The sequence below is a fragment of the Oncorhynchus gorbuscha genome, linkage group LG26 (assembly GCF_021184085.1).
Source record: "Oncorhynchus gorbuscha isolate QuinsamMale2020 ecotype Even-year linkage group LG26, OgorEven_v1.0, whole genome shotgun sequence".
In the NCBI taxonomy this organism is placed as follows: Eukaryota; Metazoa; Chordata; class Actinopteri; order Salmoniformes; family Salmonidae; genus Oncorhynchus; species Oncorhynchus gorbuscha.
The window spans coordinates 35,940,095-35,962,851 of record NC_060198.1 but is presented as its reverse complement, the minus strand read 5'-3'; the positions used below and the strand labels follow the sequence as shown (position 1 = coordinate 35,962,851).

At 45.5% G+C, this 22,757-nt stretch overlaps 1 protein-coding gene across 1 annotated transcript in view; it reads right to left on the bottom strand.

Moving 5' to 3' along the window:
- Nucleotides 1-212: 212 nt before the first annotated feature.
- Nucleotides 213-22,757, bottom strand: part of LOC124016152 (microtubule-associated serine/threonine-protein kinase 1-like) — a 72,929-nt gene continuing 50,384 nt past the window's right edge. Inside the window, exons 3-26 of the mRNA XM_046331687.1 lie at nt 19,430-19,527; nt 19,234-19,309; nt 18,668-18,740; nt 16,359-16,595; nt 15,817-16,026; nt 15,144-15,245; nt 13,525-13,657; nt 13,328-13,395; nt 12,838-12,914; nt 12,440-12,648; nt 12,177-12,315; nt 11,919-12,051; nt 11,135-11,300; nt 10,920-11,021; nt 10,501-10,623; nt 9,727-9,836; nt 7,626-7,786; nt 7,183-7,454; nt 6,854-7,084; nt 6,414-6,643; nt 6,105-6,227; nt 4,485-4,621; nt 4,153-4,340; nt 213-4,040 (exon numbers count right to left, since the gene is read on the bottom strand). Coding sequence (XP_046187643.1) covers nt 2,368-4,040; nt 4,153-4,340; nt 4,485-4,621; nt 6,105-6,227; nt 6,414-6,643; nt 6,854-7,084; nt 7,183-7,454; nt 7,626-7,786; nt 9,727-9,836; nt 10,501-10,623; nt 10,920-11,021; nt 11,135-11,300; nt 11,919-12,051; nt 12,177-12,315; nt 12,440-12,648; nt 12,838-12,914; nt 13,328-13,395; nt 13,525-13,657; nt 15,144-15,245; nt 15,817-16,026; nt 16,359-16,595; nt 18,668-18,740; nt 19,234-19,309; nt 19,430-19,527 — 5,071 coding nt within the window. The 3' untranslated portion in view covers nt 213-2,367. The remainder of the gene's footprint in view (nt 4,041-4,152; nt 4,341-4,484; nt 4,622-6,104; nt 6,228-6,413; nt 6,644-6,853; nt 7,085-7,182; nt 7,455-7,625; nt 7,787-9,726; nt 9,837-10,500; nt 10,624-10,919; nt 11,022-11,134; nt 11,301-11,918; nt 12,052-12,176; nt 12,316-12,439; nt 12,649-12,837; nt 12,915-13,327; nt 13,396-13,524; nt 13,658-15,143; nt 15,246-15,816; nt 16,027-16,358; nt 16,596-18,667; nt 18,741-19,233; nt 19,310-19,429; nt 19,528-22,757) is intronic.

Below are 22,757 nucleotides of genomic sequence, written 5' to 3'. Positions count from 1 at the left end.
ACTTCCTCCACAGCGGCGTGTTCAGCATGACGCAACGTTTTGGAACGTTCATGTATATGCTACTTAAAACAAACATGCCTCTCTGACGTATAGAATAATGATTTCTGTCTGCATGTTTGGACAAAGTTTTGCTGAACGTGGCCCTGTTGATATCCATTTAGAAGTTGTCTGTCAAAGTTATGTCTCACAACAAGAACACAAACAGGCACATGGTAATTTAAGGATTATCTTGAAGGATTTTATTACTCTATAGGCTTTTTTTTTGCATTGGTTTCATAACAGTGCCTAGGGAATAAAATGAAATGGACAACAATGAACTGAGAGAAGTGTCATAAAAAAGTCAAAACTCACAAATAAGTCAACATGGACAGAGGCCATGGTGTATTGCAACTCTCTTATGGAATGACAGAAGTATAACTGCACAAAATATGACAACCACACAGATTTGGTAAATTCTCTCATTTGTAGACTTACAATTTAGAGATATAAATAACGATTCAAAGAACAATGCACAAGTAAACCATTTGAGAGCAATTGACAAATAATCAAATACAATAAATAGTGTAATAATAATATAATAAATAGATAAATAAATACATTTGACACAAAATAAAGTGCAATTTCCACGCACACCGCCACATACACAAACACAAGCTTTTAACTAGCATTCATCTAAATAAGAGCTGTTTGTTTTCTCCTAGGAGCACTGTATCTGTATCATACAGCTCTCTTTATCGGTCATAATACAAACAACAAAAGTTTTTTCAAATTGTATTTAGACAAACAAACAAGTTTCTAGTAGCTATATGAATGGAACAGTGGTTACAATAGAAAATCATGAAGATATGAGGGTAATATCTCAGATAAAATCTAATCTTGTGTCATTCAATTGTGAACTGATTATGTGTCAATTACATTTTTACCTCAAATACTATGTTCAGGACAGTCGTGTGATGACCACAAGATGGCAGTCTGATACAGGTATGGGTATGAACATATTAAGTTACGTCCCTGATGAAAGTGCTGCCTATGTCTACGGTGGGCTCTCAGATCTCACTAGGAATTCTACATAGAACTTGCATATCATTACTCATCACTGTAAACAACATATCCCTCAAATAAACTGGCACTTTTATTCGCACATTACATTATACAATGCTAATTTTGCATACATTGAAAAGGGAGAGTTCTAGCCTACGTTGCCAGAGTACGAGTAAGTCTCAAACAAGACTCCCATTCTATAGTATCAATTTCATCACCTGACCACACTTAATTCACACGCAGAGACATATGGGTTCCACTTCTTTAGTTCAATTCATTAGCACTGTATTCATGTCAGAACCTAAATAATTGCACATTTCACAATGCCCACTGGGCACAGATGTCAATTCAATGTCTATTCCATGTTGGTTCAACATAATTTCATTGAAATTACGTGGAAACAACATTGCCTTCAACCAGTGTGTGCCCAGTGGGTTGAGTCAATGCAGACAATTCGTAGAACAATATATCTGCTTGCTTGGCTTATTGCAAACCTTTACCTCCCTAACATCCGTTCATGGGTACATTGTAGGGGACACACAGGAAAATACTTTAAAAGTCCATTGCATAGTGTCCCTGTGCAAGTTCAGATAGTCCACCTAAATCCAACCAGGACTCAGCCCTTAAAACACTCAAACAAATTCATTCAGCTCTCCTTTACACAATACAATTCCAAGTTCCACATTTAGCAAGCAGGTCATCTTCTTTGTCCAGTTAGAAACAGATCTCAATGTGTTACACCAATGCATGTTACACCAATACAACAATTCTTCTCTCAATCTATTTTCCAGGTACTGTGTGAGAAAAAGAACAAGGTGCTATCTTTAGTTATTTCAACTGAGTGAAAAGATGGCACCGGAGTTGACGGACATGGGTAATGCTCCTCATGGTGACAGACTGTGACAGGAGCCTGCCTATTGACATGCTGTTTACTTTGGGAACATGTGGGGGCTGTTGACATGATGTTCACAGTGTTCACTACCATCAGGTCTGTTAGATTGTTTTTCCTCGTCTCTTTAAATATTCTCTTTCATCTCTCATGTACAATTTGGAACATGCAAGCAGACACGCTTTTACTATATACATTACACATACAGTACATACACACACACATTTGAGAACAGCATTAAAGCACATTCCTCAACATATTCTTGTTTTATCGACAGGTCTGTATTTTCTAGCTATTTGGTGTGTTTCTGTTTCTTTAGGCGTACATGTTTTTGTCCCTTTTTCGAGGGTGCCCTGTAGGTGCCTAATATGGTGGCATGATATTCTGGTCCAAAAGGCATTTTCCGGGAGATCCCAGGTTTGTCCCTCACTTGCAGATCAGGAGTGGTGCTTACCTGAATTCCTTGTGTTTGCCTTTTCAGGCTGAGCTGAGCCGGTAGGACTTGGAGATGTCCCCTCAGCGCCCCGTCGACCACCTCCAGACGGAGCCTCAGACTTTCCTGCTGAACTTCCCCGTTTCTCCTCACCACCCTTGGGCCCTTCCTGGGATCCCATCTTCATAGGCCCCAGCACGTTTTTGGCCACACTGGTCAGCTGAGTCACAAAGCTTGGCTTGTCACCAGGAGAGACGGGGCGTGACTTGCTGGAGCAGGGGGAGGCAGCGGTGGAGGAGGGGGACATAGGGTTCTCCTCCACCACCTCCAGGTGACTCCTCTCCTCCTTGGCCCCTCGGTAGCTGCTCAACGGGACAGGAACCTTGTCTGCTCTGGATTTTGTTGAAGCAGGAACTGGGCCTATGGTAAGAGGGGATGGGGCCGGGGTCGGGGCTGGTGCTTGGGTTGGGACTGAAGGAGCAGGTCCTTTAACCTTGGTCTCAGTGGCTTTGTCAATGCCACCCATCCCTCCTTTCAAAGTGCTCTCTCCCATCTGTGTGTCTTTACTTGCCTTGGCCAACTCTGTAGCTCCCGCCCTCTGTGTGGTGACTTTGTCTGGACGCCCACTCCCTTTCTCCTCACTCTTCTCCTGGATTCTGCTTGCTGGGGTGGTGTCTGTCTGGACAACCTGGTGCTTACGCTCCTGGGAGAGCGGACTCTGGGATGTAGCCTGGACTGGGGCCCTGTAAGTGGGATTAGGGCCACCACTGGCTGTCTCAGAGCTTGGAGCACTAGAGCTTAGTGGTTTGTCTGCTGGTCTGGACTTGGCCTCTGGAGTGGAGGGGGTTGAGGCTGGGCTAGGCTGGGCCTCACCTGGTACTGGTGAAGCTTTTCTCTTCAGAGCCTCACAAGGGGTTAATGTCTTAGCTGTCTCACTAGCACTGGTCTTGGGCTCTACTTTAACAGGTGTGCTGTCAGTGTGTGGGTCATATGCTGTAGTCTGGGCAGCTCTCTCCCTCCCTGTCAGCAGTGTGTCCCGGCTCAGGGGCGACTCCTGTCTCCCCAGCCTCCTCGCAAGCTTCAGGCACCCTGTCTCTCCAACCGTGGGGGGAGAAGGGGAGGAGGAAGATGAGGGAGAGGGGGGAACGGGCCCGTTCTCTCCCTCCATCTCCAGCAGACTCTGCAGGCTGTGCTCGCACTGGAAAGACTCCCTCCTGTAGTCCCCATGTGACACCTCCAGGCTGTGTTTACGCATTGACACCCCTCCTGCAAGGGGTGAGGAAGCTGAAGACGAAGATGAAAAGGAGGGTAGAAGGGTTGCACCCAGTTTCTCTGACGACTGAACCCGCTGTAGCAAAGGTGAGCGTGGGGGCTCTGCGCTTTTGGGCCTGGGACGGGCCACAGGGGGAGAGGAGTGGAGCTTTGCTGGGAAGGCCTGAGTGGTGTTGGAGCTACCCACCGTGTGGCCAGACAGGGGTGGGGGAGAGGAGGTGGTGGGGGAGGGTGTGTGGGCCAGGGGGGACAGAGGGATGTTGCCAGCTGACTTGCAGCGGGCTGAGCGGTACTGGCGGTGCAGTTTGGGGGAGAGGCCGTGCAGGGAGCTCGGTCTCATGTGCTGGGAGGCAGCCGGAGAGTTAGGGGTGCTGGAGACTGGAGAACTGCTCTGAGAAGTGTTGCCTGAGGAGTGAAGAGGAGACATATAGCAATCATTCAAACTATTATTTTGTTATGTGAGGGTGCAGATGCTAATAGGAGTGCTGTACAGTAATGTATTGCCCTTCATACTGACCCAGGTAGGTGGAGTCGGGGGTGGAGCGGTAGCTCTGTGTGGGGGAGCGGGCAGAGAGGTTGTGGGTGGGGGAGCCTGGTAGGCTGTCCCCTGATGACAGAGAGCGGTTCAGAGAGGACAGGCTGCGGCTGGTGTGGAGCAGGTTCGACTGCTTAGTGATCTTCCTGAACAACGAGCTGCGCTTCTTACTGCGAGTGAGAAGTGAAAAGAGAGGTGGGAGGATGAGAGGAGAGAGAGAGAGTTAGAAGAACGGAGTCAATGACAATGATTTTCTAGAGCGCTCATCTGAAATCATAGTGTAGCACCTGCTGTGCAGAGGAACCCACTTGTACCTTTCTTGTCCCTCCTTAGCCCCTGTCTTCTTGTTGCGCCGTGCCATCTTGGACTTGTAGCTGGACTTGCGGGCAGGACCAATCTTGATGGAGGTGTTTTCAAAGGGAGTGGTGGTCACCGTCACATTGTTTCCACTCTGGAGAAACAACGGAACCAAAAACAGTACAGTATACACTGCTTGCACAATTATTAGGCACATTTTATTCCTCAGGATTCATTTTGTTGTTGAACAAACACAATGCTCTCAGTCAATCCAAAATGTTATTGAATCTCAAACCTGAATATTTAACAAAGGAATAGTGACTTTTGTCTTTCTCATGGGAATATATAAGTGTGCACAATTATTAGGCAACTACATTACAAAAAATATTTCTCCCAACTCACTTTTTACTCTCAATTTGTAGAGTAAGTGTAACAAATAAGTAACACAAAATGACAATTAAATAACATTTTTGGCCTTTCAAAAATATTCAGTGACCAATACAGACACCCTTCTTTTCAATAACTGCCTTGAGCCTTCCATCCATGGAGTCTGTCAGTTTCTTGATCTGTTCTCGATCAACTTTCGCTGAAGCAGCAACCGCAGCCTCCCAAATGCTGTTCAAAGAGGTGTATTGTCTTCCCTCACTGTAACTCTCACGTTTGGGAAGGACCCACTAGTTCTCAAGAGGATTTAAGTCAGGTGAAGAAGGGGGCAAGGTCACTATTTGGGCATCGTTGAGGCCCTTGCTGGCTAGCCAAGCAGTGGAGTACTTGGATGCATGTGATGGAGCATTGTCCTGCATAAAGATCCTGGCCTTCTTGAATGCTGAGGACGTCTTCCTGTACCACTGCTTGAAGAAAGTATCTTCCAGTTTCAGTCCATCTTCAACCCGAAAAGGTCCAACTACCTCATCCTTAATGATAGCAGCCTATACCAGTACCCCTCCTTCACCTTGCCTGACTCGAAGTGGTGCTCTGTGTCCATTATTGATCCAACCACGGGCCCATCCATCTGGACCATCAAGAGTCACTCTCATTTCATCTGTCCATAAAACCTTAGAAAAATCTGTCTTCAGGTATTTCTTTGCCCAATCTTGATGCTTCAACTGTTTAATCTTATTCAGTGGTGGTCGTGTTTCAGCCTTCTTGACCTTGGCCATGTCTCTGAGCACTTGACACCTTGTACTTCTGAACACTCCAGGTAGGTTGCAGTTCTGGATTATGGTGGCACTGGAGGATAATGGGTTCTTGGTAGCTTGACATTTAATTATTCTCCAGTCTTTTGCAGTTAATTTGCACCCTTTCTTCTCCATGTGTTTTATACACCCCAGTTGACTGTTCGCAACAAAACGTTTGATTGTCCGGTGAAGCTGCCTGGTAATTATGCACACCTTGACATAAGGTGTTATTCACTTTCACCACACCCTCCCTCATTACACAAATACATATCACCTGAAAATGGTTCAATCCAATAAGTATTCAAGTTTATATGGTTTGGAGTTAGAAAATGTGTATAGAAATAATGATAAGATCAGAATACTCACTTGCCTAATAATTGTGCATGCAGTGTATGATAGGCTTCACCTGTATTCTATACTGTAGAAAAAACACCTGTTGTTTCTTTCCTTTCCTCTCACCTTCAGAATGAGCTCCACCACCTCAGTGTGCACCAGCCCGTGGACAGACTCCCCGTTCACATGAGCGATGAGGTCACCAGCGCAGAGTCCCGCCTCCTGGGCAGGGCCTCCGTCCTCCACATGCTGTGATTGAAGCAGATCAACGTCAATCAAACAAGTCATCATGCTATTGGACAAGTCTGTTTTTCCACTACAAATTGCAGCGATGCTTTTTTATGATACAGAACTTCTCAAAAGAGTGATGTCTACTTAACACTACTTTGTCCATGGAAACGAATACAGAACATATCATCTCTATCGCTGTCTCACCCAGACCACGTGGTGTACGCTATAGACATCACTGTCTCCCATGTAGACTCGAATGGCTCGGAGGGTGAAACCGTACTTCTTCCCAGAGCGGTGGATAGTGATGGGAGAACGCAGCACGTTGACCGTGGGCGAGTAGTCTCGGCTGGGGGAGGAGTCACGAGACGACAGGTCGGAGGAAATGGATCGAGGAGACATGGGGCTGGCCAGGGGGGACGTACCATGCTGCTCCACTGAGGAGGGGGGAGGGAATCACAGGAATAAAGTGTGAGAAAAAACATCTGAATAAGTCAATTGAAGGTCAAAGCAATTGATAGTTTTTAAGAAATGTACAATTTTCCATAACAAGCCCAGTTAACCGTTTTAACTGTTTAACATTAATATTGTCATTAACAACAGACAGCCCCGTTCTTCTCACACTCCCTTGCCTTCCAGCTCCTCACCTGTAGGTATGATGACAGACAGGGCTGTGGTGGAGGCAGACTTGATGACCTTGGTCACGGGTCGCGAGTTGCGCTTCTCTCCCTCAGCTGAGAGCTGGCTGTGGCGGACCCTCCTCAGGACCAGCTCGTTGGTAGCCCGGGACCCCTGGGGCTCTGTTGCCCCAGCAGTCACAGTACTGTTGGGGCTGGGGATGACACCCATTGGTACATCAGCTGGCCTCAGCAGCTTGTCTGGAGCAGAGCAGAAAGATGGAGGAATAATATAATGTAGGTATCAAAGTGTATGTCAAGCCAGGATTCATCCATTATCTAATGCCAAATGCCCTCACCTCCAGCAGTCAACCCATTGCCCTCCTTTTCCTTCCTAAAATCCCCCTGGCTGGATGTGATGCCCACGGATGTGGTGCCCATGGCCCCCTCCAGAGAGGTGCCCCTGGCCTTCACTGGGGGCTGCCTGGTGGGCACTGGCAGCTCAGGATCGGCCTCTAGTGGGGAGGCGAAGCGGTGAGTGTCCATGAGGGCAGAAAAGCGTCGCCGGGCCCCAGATGGAGGACTGGAGTCACTCTCAGTGAAGGATGACTCTGAGCATGACAGTCGCTTCCTACACACAACAACACAGCACAGAATAGATTTATTGTATTTATGAAAACAAACAATGAGTAATGATAATGAGAGCCTTTATAATGAGGACCAACAATGTCACATTTCCAACTTGTTATGCAAGGTAAGAGGGTACCAGTACTAGTCAGAGTACAGTAGTGGTCATACTCACATCTCAGGTGATCCTGTCCTCCAGCTTTTGTCTCTCAAGGTCAGGCTGCCCAGACTCTCTCTCTTGGCCGCCCGGTCCTCCCTGGGGCCCTTGTGCTCCCGCCGGGTCACCATCGGGGGCTTGTGCTCCAGCTGGGACAGGTGCTCCATGCTGCTGTACACCTGTAGTTCCCAACAGAGAGAGGACCAATAAGCTTTCAGAACCCACAGAGGGAAAAATTACACATTTTCCCATGACTTTTACAATAGGTTCAGGGGCACAATTAGCTTTCACAGATTAGTCAAGAAGGGGAGATCTGAGCAGAAAGAGACATACGCCTGAGGCATGTGTGTCAATAAAATCCAAGGTTACAAAATTGGTTCTTTCATGACTTAGTCTACCATGTGTGATCGTCCCATTAAGTCACTTGGCTCAGACGTTATTATTGACACACATGCCTCAGGCGTATGTCTCTTTCTGCTCAGATCTCCCCTTCTTGACTAATCTGTGAAAGCTAATTGTGCCACTGAACCTATACAGTGAGGGGCATCAAGTTCATCTCGATCAGCAAAGAGTGTTAGAGAAGGGAGGTGAGACAGAAGAACTAATTAGGCCAAAATATAGGTTTTACATAAACATCAATTAATAGCCCAGGCATTTATTTGCTTGAATCACTAAACACAACATGTGCTTATTAGACACTGGCTTCTATTTGAATCAGGTGTCTATTTGCTTAAAGCACACAGTGTTTGCTCACTTGCATAGTTAATTGTTTAATTCCTGAATTCACTTCCAGTATTTTAAGCAATATCTTAATTTCCTGCACTAATGTGCTATCAGTTACACACTGTGCCACGTTTATTTTGTCTTAGTATGCCTCTAATAAACATTTATAAAAACCCCCACCCTTGACAGAATAATTGTTCTCGTTGAATCTGCATTTTTTTTCTGCAGGTCTTACTTTCGTCACAAGAGCGAACAGCTGCTATCTGGGGGGGGGGGGGGGGGGGGTCTGTACTCCTGGGGTTTGCCAGTTAGCTAGCAGTTCTCATCTGTTAGCAGCCAATGGCTAGCAGTTCTCATCTGTTAGCAGCCAATGGCTAGCAGTTCTCATCTGTTAGCAGCCAATGGCTAGCAGTTCTCAGCTGTTAGCAGCCAATGGCTAGCAGTTCTCATCTGTTAGCAGCCAATGGCTTGCAGTTCTCATCTGTTAGCAGTCAATGGCTAGCAGTTCTCATCTGTTAGCAGCCAATGGCTAGCAGTTCTCATCTGTTAGCAGCCAATGGCTAGCAGTTCTCATCTGTTAGCAGCCAATGGCTAGCAGTTCTCAGCTGTTAGCAGCCAATGGCTAGCAGTTCTCATCTGTTAGCAGCCAATGGCTAGCAGTTCTCATCTGTTAGCAGCCAATGGCTAGCAGTTCTCATCTGTTAGCAGCCAATGGCTAGCAGTTCTCATCTGTTAGCAGCCAATGGCTAGTAGTTCTCATCTGTTAGCAGCTAATGGCTAGCAGTTCTCATCTGTTAGCAGCCAATGGCTAGCAGTTCTCATCTGTTAGCAGCCAATGGCTAGCAGTTCTCATCTGTTAGCAGCCAATGGCTAGCAGTTCTCATCTGTTAGCAGCCAATGGCTAGCAGTTCTCATCTGTTAGCAGCCAATGGCTAGTAGTTCTCATCTGTTAGCAGCCAATGGCTAGCAGTTCTCATCTGTTAGCAGCCAATGGTTAGCAGTTCTCATCTGTTAGCTGCCAATGGCTAGTAGTTCTCATCTGTTAGCAGCCAATGGCTAGCAGTTCTCATCTGTTAGCAGCCAATGGCTAGCAGTTCTCAGCTGTTAGCAGCCAATGGCTAGCAGTTTCTTACTGGCGATAAAAACTGATGATTGCCATCACTTTTTTGAGTCATTACTGAATTATTTAATGTAACAAATTAAACATTAAACCTTGTAAACAATTCATGGTAATTCATGGAAACGTTGTAAACAATTCATTTAGACCCAGTGTTTATTTCAAACAGGCATTTATTTGCTGAAATGTGTAGTGTGGGCCGGCTATTAAAATGGACAGGTCGGCTATTTGAGACTGTGTTTAACTGAAGTTTAAAGATGAGTAAGTGTAGAATTTGACCTTGCTGAAGCGAGGGGAGCAGGACGAGAAACGACGGATCTCGACAGGTTCATCATCATTGGTGTCGTCCTCATCATAAGAGTGGACGTGGTGGTAGCGGTCTGAGCGGGCTGGGGACGGAAGAGTACATGACACACACACACACACACACACACACACACACACACACACACACACACACACACACACACACACACACACACACACACACACACACACACACACACACACACACACACACACACACACACACACACACACACACACACACACACACACACACACACACACACACACACACACACACACACAAATAGTATGGACAAGTGCCTCAAAGCTCCAAACACAGCTAGTTCATATCTGTATCCCATATGCCAGTGGTATTCAAAGTTGGGGTTGCGACCAAACTGCAGTTATTTTTTGAGGAACAGAGTAAAGATTATTGTATAGGACAATATGCAAACCTTTTTGAGAAATACAATTTTCTTAAGTAAATGTATTTATTGGTTTCTTTGATAAGAGATTCAAATGTTATTGAAGGTTATTTGCTGATGTAAAAATCAACATTTTTGTCAATAGATGGGGTGGGGTGGGCTTGGGTAACGAGAAATTGTTGCAAAAAAATGGGTTCCCCAGAAATTCTGGAGAAGAGAACGGGGTCCCTGTTGAAAAAGTTTGAATACCACTGCCTTATTCTATAAATTAAGTATGCAACGAGTCAGCACAGTTCTCCTCCATGTGACCAGGGGGCAGTGCAGTTAGAGAAAGACTCACTGTCGAAGTAGCTGGTGTCCTCCTCTGACTCTAGGTGGGGGATGAACTCAGCCTTCTGTCTCAGCAGACTGTTCCAGTCCAGTTCAGTGAAGAACGAGTGCTGTTTCACCTCAAATGCACCGCCTGGGGCAGCAAAAGAGAAAGAGAGCGAGCGAGCGAGCGAGAGAGAGAGAGAGAGAGAGAGAGAGAGAGAGAGAGAGAGAGAGAGAGAGAGAGAGAGAGAGAGAGAGAGAGAATTAATGAAAGGGAGAGTGCGAATGAAAGGGCGAGCGAGAGAGGGGGAGAGAGAGGGAAAGAGAGATAAGATGTGTGTTGTTGAGAGAATCTATATTTTCACTATGAATAGGCAGTTTAATCCATTTCTGCTACAGCACAGGTCTGATGTTAAGCATTTTGTCAACATGCACGTGTATGCTGACCTGTGCCCAGTCGGACCAGTGGGTTGGTCTGAAGCAGAGTAGAGATCAGATGCTGGGCATCGGCAGGAAGAGCGTCCTCATCTTCTGGCCACACTATGTCGTCTACAAGAGACAGACAGAGATAAGTTGCATTGGACAATGTAGATGTGAGAAAGATGGCTTCAAAATGGCTGTAAGATGCTGCTCAATGAACCCACTAACCCCGGACCTCTCACCTGTGATGACCTGTCCAAAGAGCTCCTCAGGCGTGTCTCCAAAGAACGGCACACAACCCACCAGGAACTCATAGAGGATGATGCCCATAGCCCACCAGTCTACTGGCTTCCCATAGCCCTGTCTCAGGATCACCTCCGGGGCGATGTACTCTGGCGTGCCACACACCTGATGGAGGGCAGAACCACAGCGCTCCTATGAGAGGTTCTATAGTCATATCTATGGATAAAACCCTACTGGTGAGATGCTAAGGCCAGTCTCTCTCAAAACGTGAGTGAGAGACATGTGTGGCCAATGCACGTGTTTTCCAAGCTGATGGGATCAATGCGAGAATGCCAGGATGAAACATGAAAGCTTTGGACGTTGTGTTTTCATGTGCAGATGGGTATTCATCAAATGCTAACAGATCTGTGGCTGTGAGAAAGCCGAGCCAATAAATAATTGGGGATTTAATTGAAGCAGCACCATTCAAAGGGTGGGAAAAACAAAACATCTGAAAAGACAGTTGATTATAATAACTGAGGCATATTTGGTTTGGTTTGTTTGATGTCGATCATTTCATTTCTTCACGCTTTGACCACTATATGCACACATTTATAAACTCAGCATTTATTTATTACATTTGTCTAGAAATAAATACATTAAAAATGTATTTAGGTATAGTTTTTGGTCTGAGTGGTAATGGAAAATGTAGAAATCTAAATATATTACTGCAAATTCATTTTGAACGCCTGCCAAGGTTGTGTATACTGTGGTGGGTTTCTCTGCTCTATATACAGTGCACACCTGTTTGTCCAGGAACTCTCTGGTGTCCTTCTCAATGTGTCCCTCGTACAGGTTAGTGGTGAGGCTCATCAGACCCATCTTAGACAGGCCGAAGTCAGTCAGCTTGATGTGCCCCATGGAAGTGATCAGAAGACTGGGGACAGACAGGTCAAAGGTTACCTGAAACACTCTTCGTGTTTGTAATATAATCAAACTTTGAGTTCACTCCAATGAGTACCATATCATAATTGTTCAATGCCAACCCAAGTGAGGTCTTACTTGTCTGGTTTGAGGTCACGGTGCACGATGCCATAGTTGTGGATGTACTCCAGTGCCAGGACGGTCTCGGCAAAGTACATGCGCGTCATCTCCACGGGCAATGCCCCGATGTTTTTCAGCAGGGTGGCACAGTCTCCCCCTGGCAACAGATAACACGTAATCAGGCTGACTGCTAACATTCCCATCACCAGCAATGTCCTAAATGCTGCTCTTGTCCTAAACAGACAAGAAGTGATGCCCAGTGTATTATTGTGTTAACTTACCCTCCACATACTCCATGACCATACAGAGGTGCCTGCGGGTCTCAAAGGAGCAGAACATGGAGACCACGAATGGGTTCTCAGCGAAGGTCAGGATGTCTCTCTCTACGAAGGCCTGCTGGATCTGGTTCCTCAGTATCAGGTTCTGCTTGTTGATCTTCTTCATGGCGAAACGCTGACGGGTCTCCAGGTGACGGACCAGGTAAACAGCCCTGGAGAAACACACACGCATACACACAGTTAGTAATCTGATTTTATACACATTTTACTGAGTAAATCCAGTGTTTTCTCCTAAAACCATTTAATGGACATCAACAAGATGGCTCAGAGACATGTACTAATGTAACATTCATATGCGTGAACACACCCACACCAACACTCACACCCACACCCACACTCACCCATAGGCTCCATTGCTGATCAGCTTTATGGTCTGGAAATCAGCCTCTTCGGGCGTCTTCATAGCTCTCATCTTGCCCTGAGGGAGAGAGCATAACAGCAGGGTAAGATGAGACTGGATCTGGCCAGACCTCCAACACCAGGCCCACAGGAGTGACGTCGTCTTTTTCACCCAGTGCTACCCTTGTCTTCCTGACTTCTTGTCCAGTTAGCTGAATTTTGGCACCTGTCCTGATGGTTGAAGGAGGGCTGATTGCAGGCCTACAAGGCACTAGAGGATATCCTGCTTTGACTTCAGACTCTAATCAAAGCAAATGGACTCAATTATGTAGAGTATTGTCCACTGTGCCAAGTAATTAGTAGAGGAAGCAGTCATATTAATTAGTCAGCAGGGCCTTGGACTACAGTTTGACTTAACTCAAAGGGACAGAGGGAGAGGGGGCTTGATGGTGGGTGGGCTGGGAAGAGGTGGAGTATGGACAATGTTCTCACCTCTGTTGAGTCATCTGTTTCTGGGGTGAGAGGTCCCTCACTGTCATAGCTGTCCAGGTTCACCATTTCTGGGGACATACAGAGGGAGTACCAATGAGCTGCCTTTCAGCAATACATAGAGTGAGAGAGCAACAGTAGTCAACACAAGTCAAGTTTTCGTCTTTCTCTCTCTCTCTCGGACTCATTCTCTCGCTCACCCTCTATAGGGTCTCGTGTCAGTCCCAGCTGGCTGATAATGTAGCGAGGGATGTCCGTCTTCATCAGGTGTCCCTCCTTGGCGTGGTCCTCTGCTGCCTCCAGCAGGTGGTAGAACTCCTCTGGATTAAACTCCTAAGGGACAGGAACAGGGTGACCACATTCAGTGTGACACAGGTATAACACTGCTTGAATCAAGATATAACTAATTGTATTGCACGCACTACAGACGCTATATCGGTTCGCTAATACAGGACTAGTAAAGGCCTAGTACACTACTTTTATGAAGCCATTTTTTTCCAAAAATGATTCTGATTTTTCAAGTGGGCCCTCAGCACCCTCAGCACCCTTACTTCCCGCGTCTATGCATGTACCAAATAAAAAATACAAGTTAAATGGGTTTCCATCACATTTTCAACTCTACTGATGATTTTGTCATAATTTTATTTTGTATATAGCGAGTGTGCCCACTCTGGTATTGGCACAGTACTGTATCTGCGCCCTGCGATCTGTTGACTAGAGCACAGCCTACATCATGGGTATTACACTCTTAACCTACGAGGTCGGAACCTGCTGGTTTTCTGTTTTATCAGATAATTAATTGCACTCACCTGGTGTCCCAGGTCTAAATCAGTCTCTGATTAGAGGGGAACAATGAAAGAAATGCAGTAGACCTGGCTTCGAGGTCCAGAATTGAGTTGATGAGATTATTGAGTACAAAAGAGCGACATCATAATTATTCGTCAAACAGCACCCAATCATCAATGACGATGTCACCAGCACTTTCACCACCCTGTGAAGTTCATCATAAATGATTTAATCTGTAGCCTAATAAACTGCTTGCTTCCCTAACAAGTTGTAGTGGGAGGACCATACAACATGTCATTGCAAGTTAACTTCCATTTGATGGGTTGTTATCTCAATATTTGAGCATAAAAGAGTCAGAGTGCAGGATAACTACAGTATGCTGCAAATACTGCGTCCAAAATACCACTGTTTTATTTACAGCAGTAATTTAGCAGTCAGAGTGCAGGATAACTACAGTATGCTGCAAATACTGCGTCCAGTGTCCATCAAGCCTGTCATGACATTTTTTTATCCAACATGTCCTTTACGCACATAAAAAGGTTGGATGGAAGCCAAGTTCATGAGGCCTGCTGGCTGCGGTCACCCAGAGGACAGGACTACTGCTCTGCCAGAGACCCTGAGTCAGTCTGGGCTACACACACAGGCTCAAACTTTAAATGACACAGTCACGGTCTGTGAGACTCAGACAGCACTTCAGGGGGCAGCTGCTATTTGTAATACTGTAGCGAGGCAAATTAAATTGTAATCTAAATGCAAATGGAATGGCTAGCCAGTCAGATTGGGCCTTTTATTAAGGTGCTTAGTTGGAGCTCAGTATTTTTGCCCTACTGTGTAATAAACCCCCTGTTTAAATGTTTCTAATGACTGTTTGTGCTCATATTTATTTAAGGAAATGAATTTGTCTTTGGTCCAGGCCAGGGATATGGTCTGTTAAATAATTAGTGGGGCCATGGACCGTGAATATGACTGTAAACACTCCCATGACCATTACCATGACTGTGATTGTGTTCAGAGTTCTGTGTTCTGTTCTCACCAAGCACTCCAGCAGCCTTGCTGGGCGAGAGATGATGATGAGGAGTTTCTTCACCAGCTCTGTGACGAAGGCCACCTCTGAGCTCTCTGATCGCTCATACGCCTGAGAAAGAGAGAAATAGTTGGAGGAAGAGAGAGAGAAACATTGAGGGAGAGAGAGAAGTAGAGGGAGGGAGAGACAGACAGCGACAGACAGAACAAGACGAAATAAATCAAAGCTTTGCAGCAACGTGGGATGTGAGAACAGTTATATTCCAGGCAAAACTAATCCAATCAAACAGAATACTGGCAACCCAGAATAATCAGAACGATTTAATCAACCCGTCAAACAAAGGGTGCAGATTAAGTTCATTGTTCCTTCACACACACAATTAGCCTTATTTTACTCCTTTACTCGTTCTTATCCTTCTGAAAGGTGTAATGCTGTCATTTGAAATGAGATGATAGGAACTAACTGTGCCTCTCAGCAGCCTGCAGCTAGGCCACCCAGACCTGAGAAGAGCCTGATATTGAGTCAATGTGGCTCCCATTCAACAATTCCACTCAGGGCTATGCTGATGTTATACACTGCAACATAAGAGTGGCTTATGGGCAGCTATATAACCCCAGAACTGACCTGTCCTGGCACCTATCATGACATCTTAGCCTATAGTTGCAGTGCTTCTGTGACTCACGTCATTGAGCAGCTTCTCCAGGTTCTCCTGCAGCTCAAAGAAGTAGACAGTAGTGATGAGGCCCTTGCGAGCTTTGGACAGGCAGTCCCTGGACAGCTCTGCTATCTGATGGTGGATGAAGCTGATGACCCCGTCGGCCAGCGGCAGCACGCTCTCAGGGTAAAAGGCATTGATGAACTCTGCTAGATGCTCCTCCATCTGAGCCGTGGCCTGGGAGAGGGAGATACAGGAAACAGAGTTTGGAGAGTTCTATCTATTTCAAGCTGAAATAGTTCCGTTTTGCTCCACTGAGCCGTGGTATTTCCATCATTCTCACTTCCACCTGTTTAAAAGTAGACATAACTCCTGACATACAAATCAGAGAGGAGGCAGCCTCGTTTCCCCTCAACTTCCATAGAAGAGAGTTTCTCTGACATACAGTACCACACTGAGCAAACACCATAACCTGCTTCCTTTTGATACCAGTCTGCTCTAATCAATCCTTACTTGCACTTGAAAGTGTGAGAGAAAATTATGTTTTGTGTGTGTGTGTCATGTCTTACTTTGGGGAAGCGCTCCTTGTACACATGGTTCATCATGACGATCTCATTGTCATAGCAGGAGGGGGAGCGTCCAGGACTGAGGCTGCGGGAGCGCGGTCGCATTTGTGGTGAGCAGCGGCCCCCATCATCGTCGGTGATGCTCTCCGTGCTGCCAAAGTGCTTGGACAGGAAGTGCAACTCGTCCATGGTGGGCTGGAAGGGCAGCTGGTGCAGCCGCTCCTGAGACGAGCTGGAGGACTGGAGGGGGAGGAAGAGAGGGAGAAGGAGGAGAAAGAGAAGGGAGGAAGAGTGGAGGTGTTGGACAGGAGACAAAAGAGGATGAAAAGAGGTTCTCTCATGAAATCCAGTTTTTGTATTGGCCAGAACCATAGCTAATCATGTTCTCTGGTGGCTCTGGTAGTGGCTATACTGGGGAGTGGGGACAGTTAACCTCATCCATCTGTCTCACCTCTGAGAGACAGAGAGAGACACTAATGAAGTGAGCACAGCACCAGGGTCTGCTACATTAATCTGTCCCTTTCAGACACAGACTCATTTACCTGCTGAGTCAAAGCAATGGGACTTGACATTCACCACAGGCTCAATCCCAAATCAATCCCAATTGGCATCCCTGCTTAAAACAATCAGGACAAGGTTGGATGGAAGGACGGGAAGATTATCTCTGTCACTGCATTTCATGGTTATAAATGTTCTGTTATTCATCGATGCTGCTTTCTCAATATGTCTGCCAGGGTTTTGAAAAAGCACCAGTTTTCACTCCCAAATGGATCTGTCTCCAAAATAGCCATGGTCAGACTCAGTCCAGGGGAGAGGAGTATATAGCCTGGTTATTGTTATTCTATTGTGTTACTTTTTACACTTAGTTTATTTGGTAAATATTTTCTTAACTTAACTTTCTTAAACTGCCCTGTTGGTTAAGGGCTTGTAAGTGAGCATTTCCCGGTAAGGTTGTATTCGGCGCATGTGACAAATAAAATGTGATTTGATTAGAAGCCACCCTGCCAGCTCCATACTAAGTTTCCATGTCTGGGCTCATTCAGATATATGTGTGTTGTTGGTTGACGTATTATTTCCAGTGGGGTTATTTAGCTAAATAGAGCCTGTGGTGAATTGGGCACCGAACAACGTGTACTATCTATTTTCTCCTCTTTTCTACTCTCCTCTCTCATCCCACCGGTCTGGTTCTTATCTCGCTACCCTCTGTTCCTCCCTCTCTCACTGGCCAGACGAGAGCAGTCCCCAGGCCTCTGATGTTGTGTTACATAAGTGAGAAAAACAGAGAGAGAGAGAGAGAGAGAGAGAGAGAGAGAGAGAGAGAGAGAGAGAGAGAGAGAGAGAGAGAGAGAGAGAGAGAGAGAGAGAGAGAGAGAGAGAGAGAGAGAGAGAGGAGATTCAAAGACAGAGAAAATGTGGGTCGAGATGATGTGTGTGCCGGTATTTGTGTGTGTCTATGAGTGTGTGAATGAGAGAGAGAAACTGAAGAAGTCCCAGAGGCAATGATAAAGACAGTAAGAGTGTACCATAGTGTTAGAAAGAGAAAGGAGACAGAGACAGTAAGAGTGTACCATAGTGTTAGAAAGAGAAAGGAGACAGACAGTAAGAGTGTACCATAGTGTTAGAAAGAGAAAGGAGACAGAGACAGTAAGAGTGTACCATAGTGTTAGAAAGAGAAAGGAGACAGAGACAGTATGAGTGTACCATGGTGTTAGAACGAGAAAGGAGACAGAGACAGTAAGATTGTACCATAGTTTTAGAAAGAGAAAGGAGACAGAGACAGTAAGAGTGTACCATAGTGTTAGAAAGAGAAAGGAGACAGAGACAGTAAGAGTGTACCATGGTGTTAGAAAGAGGAAGGAGACAGAGACAGTAAGAGTGTACCATGGTGTTAGAAAGAGAAAGGAGACAGAGACAGTAAGAGTGTACCATGGTGTTAGAAAGAGGAAGGAGACAGAGACAGTAAGAGTGTACCATGGTGTTAGAACGAGAAAGGAGACAGAGACAGTAAGATTGTACCATAGTTTTAGAAAGAGAAAGGAGACAGAGACAGTAAGAGTGTACCATGGTGTTAAAAAGAGAAAGGAGACAGAGACAGTAAGAGTGTACCATGGTGTTAGAAAGAGAAAGGTGACAGAGACAGTAAGATTGTACCATAGTTTTAGAAAGAACAAGGAGACAGAGAAAGTGAAGTAAGTCAGACAAAGGAAAAAGAGAAAGTGGAAGAAAGAGAGTTTTAAAGAAAAGACTAAGAGGTTTTAAGGAAAAGGCCAGTGATGCATGAGATGAGACAAAGCAGGGTAAATCTGTGCTACCGTGGAGCTGGGCGTGTTGGTGCCATATCCAGAGGAGGGCAGAGATGCCAGGGACCATCGTCGACCATCCGCCCTTCAGAAGAGAAAAACAATGTACAGTAATAAACCTGAGAGCATCCACCAATGGAAGTAATATGGAAATATGCGAAGGAGGCGACGCCCACATCCTGTATAACACAACTGATCCACCGTATTGTGTTAGTCATACGAGCCATCCGAAGGTAGAGGGAATAGAGTGGAGTGGCCTGGCCATTGTGTTTCTATGGGGCTGCAGCATGCTGCAGTGACAGACTGGCAGAAGGATTTGATAAATGAGAGCCGTGAGTACAGGAAGCTATTATTGCTCCTGCCTCTGGTCCTCTAACTCTGACTGACTGACTGACTGACTGGGAAGAGATGGAATGACCTCCTGGCTAGGCTCTTTGCATTCCTCTCACCACTGATTCTGAGAGGTGTGATCATTCTCACTGGGAGGTGCTAGACCTGCATCTAACAGGTATTCACCTCTCCCTCTCTCACACACACATACACACGCATGCATACACACAGTGTCAGGGAGCTGTTACCTTCTGGAGGAGGCGAATGAGAAGTGTGCCGCGGTGCTGGAAGAGAAGTTGCGTGGGCTGTCCAGAGGGCTACTTCCTGGAAACATAAAGGAATGGGAATAGAGAAACAGACAGAGCATGAAAGAGGAGGAGAGGTACTGTATAATGACGTGTTTACAGTAGGATGTTTGCAGTCCGAGATGGCTGTAGTACGTACCGAGGTGTCCAGGGAGGGGCAGAGGAGAGTGTGGGCGGTGGGGCAGAGTGGGAGAGGTGGTGGACAGGATCAGACTCTTCCTGTTACTGGTACGACAACTGGAAACACGGAGAAAGAGAAATAGAGGGAGTTTTATGAACAATGATGTATTAGCAGGAGACCTTCTGTGAAGGTTTAGTGTGGTACATAAAAGAGAGAGTGTGTTACTGCAAGTGTGTGTGTGTGTTTTCAAATGTGTGTGTGTGTGTGTGTTCATGTGTGTGTATGTGTGTATGTGTGTGTGTGGACATGTGCGTATGCAGGGCTCACTGCAGGAGGACCAAGGCGATAAAGAAAATTATATTTGCCATCAATCCCCAGCCGTCGCCTCTCATGCAAGATAAGGGTGAAGAGTAGGAAGGAGGGAGAGATACAGAGAGAGAGAGAGAGAGAGAGAGAGAGAGAGAGAGAGAGAGAGAGAGAGAGAGAGAGAGAGAGAGAGAGAGAGAGAGAGAGAGAGAATGGGAAGACAACAGGATCCTCTCAAATCCATGGGAGAATCTCAATCCTAATTGGAACCTCCACTCCACACACTCTCATCCATGTCGTACTACACATGATGACTCTGAGTCACACACAGGCGTTCTCAGTAATGGCACGAGGTCTCTTTAATGACACTAATAGCCCACAGCTCAGATCCATTTGAAACACACTCAGATAGCTCCATCATATTGCCCCATCCACTCCTCTTTAATACTGCATGCACTACCAGTCAGTTAGTGTGGCTTGGCTTTACTGTCAAGGAAAGGAGGAGAGATGCTGCGTTCATATGCTGGTCGGAAATAGGAAACTCGAAAATGTCCGACTTGCTGATTTGTGGAATGCAGCAAGTGTATAACTACAACCAGTTAGCAAGATATTCCTAGTTCCATATAGCATGTTAATGCGGGAAGAGTCCTGCTGTTTTTCCACATCCTTCCTCTGTCACACAGGGTAGAGGTTATACAGACATGCTTGTTGCCATAGCCGCAGGAAGTAGGGGTGTTGAGGGTGCCCCCTAATAAATCTGAATTTTAAAAATATATAAATAACAATAAAAAAATAGACATTGTTTTTTCTCCACAAAAGTGGCAAACTGGGCCTTTACTAGTACTTTATTAGACCTCCGTAGCCCGGAAACATTTTTTCCCCAAAAAGTGCCTCAAGCTTGAACAATACAACATTTAACTGATTGAAAGTAAGAGGAAATCAGTGAACAAATTCCATGGTCAAGGCTACGACGGCGCCAGAGCAATGAATGAAGCTTACTCAGGTGTTCAAAAGTGCATATCAGACCGGGAGCCTAATGGTTTTAGGCAGGCCTAGCTCTTCATGTGTTTAAGTTTAGAAAACTATCTCTCTGCAGAAGCGACAGTTACAGGGTTGGTAAAAACAGCTTGATTGCTTTAGCAACATCCGAGAAACTGGGCAGAAGGGAATGGTACTTCAAATACAGCAGTTGAACATCTTTAATTGAGCCTCTCATTCTCCTTCAACACGTTATTGAAAGAGATTAATTGCATCGAAAGTTATTTAACAATCTGCAATGTTTAATTTACAACTTCAATTACTGAACAAGAAATGACATTATTCCCGCCAGTAAGCAGTCTAAAGATGGCAGCATTGCGACACCATGTATAGTGTTGTGAAATGTTAACACCATGTATAGTGTTGTGAAATGTTAACACCATGTATAGTGTTGTGAAATGTTAACACCATGTATAGTGTTGTGAAATGTTAACACCATGTATAGTGTTGTGAAATGTTAACACCATGTATAGTGTTGTGAAATGTTAACATGAGGAAAGGATGACCGAATAGGATGCATGACTTTCAACCTTCGTCTCTCCCGAGCCCGTACGGGAGTTGTAGCGATGAGACAAGATAGTAGCTGCTACAACAATTGGATACCACGAAATTGGGGAGAAAAAGGGGTAAAAAAAAGAAAGAAATAAATAAACTAAAAAAAGTTTCAAGTCCTAAACTTTGAGTTTCGAGTCCTAAACAAGTCATAATGTGCTCTTCACCAAATGTAATACCATTTCATATTTTTAACAAGAGTAATAGTTAGTATATTACATTTACGCAAATCATGAATGCTTTTAAAAATGTATATATTTATTACCTTCAAAATACATTTATAAATTTCCATGGAGACTTCCGCACGCCGACAGAGATGGTGTGTTATGTCTTACATTGGTACCCCAGGTAATCTTAGGTTTCATTACATACAGTTGGGAGGAACTGTATGTAAGAGTCATGTCAACTCACCATCATTACGACCAGGAATACGACTTTCCCGAAGTGGATCCTGTGTTTTGCCCACCATCCAGGACATCCAGGACAATGGATCGGATCCCAGCCGGCGAACCTAAACAACATCGCCGGCAGCGTAGCCTAGTGGTTAGAGCGTTGGACTAGTAACCGGAAGGTTGCGAGTTCAAACCCCCGAGCTGACAAGGTACAAATCTGTCGTTCTGCCCCTGAACAGGCAGTTAACCCACTGTTCCCAGGCCGTCATTGAAAATAAGAATATGTTCTTAACTGACTTGCCTGGTTAAATAAAGGTTAAAAAAAAAGAAGGGGAAATCGAAGTGGTCTTCTGGTCAGACCCTGGAGACGGTCACATCACGCACCACTCCCTAGCATACTACTCGCCAAGGGTAGCCTTCCAGAGAGACATCAGAGACTGTAACGTTCCTTGCTTCACGGAAACATGGCTCACACGAGACACGCTATCGGAGTCGATGCAGCCAGCTGGTTTCTTCACACATCGCGCCGACAGAAACAAGCATCTTTCTGGTAAGAAGAGGGGCAGGTGTGTATGCCTTATGATTAACGAGACGTGGTGTGATCATAACAACATACAGGAACTCAAGTCCTTCTGTTCACCTGACTTAGAATTCCTCACAATCAAATGTCGACCGCATTATTTACTAAGAGAATTCCCTTCGATTATAATCACAGCTGTATATATTCCCCCCCCAAGCAGACACATCGACGGCCCTGAACGAACTTTATTTGACTCTATGTAAACTGGAAACCTCATATCCTTAGGCTGCATTCATTGTAGCTGGGGATTTTAACAAGGCTAATCTGAAAACAAGACTCCCTAAATTCTATTAGCATATCGATTGTGCAACTAGGGCTGGTAAAACCCTGGATCATTGTTATTCTAACTTCCACGACACATATAAGGCCCTCCCCCCCGCCCTCCTTTCGGAAAAGCTGACCACGACTCCATTTTTTTGCTTCCAGCCTACAGACAGAAACTAAAACAGGAAGATCCCGCGCTCAGGTCTGTTCAACG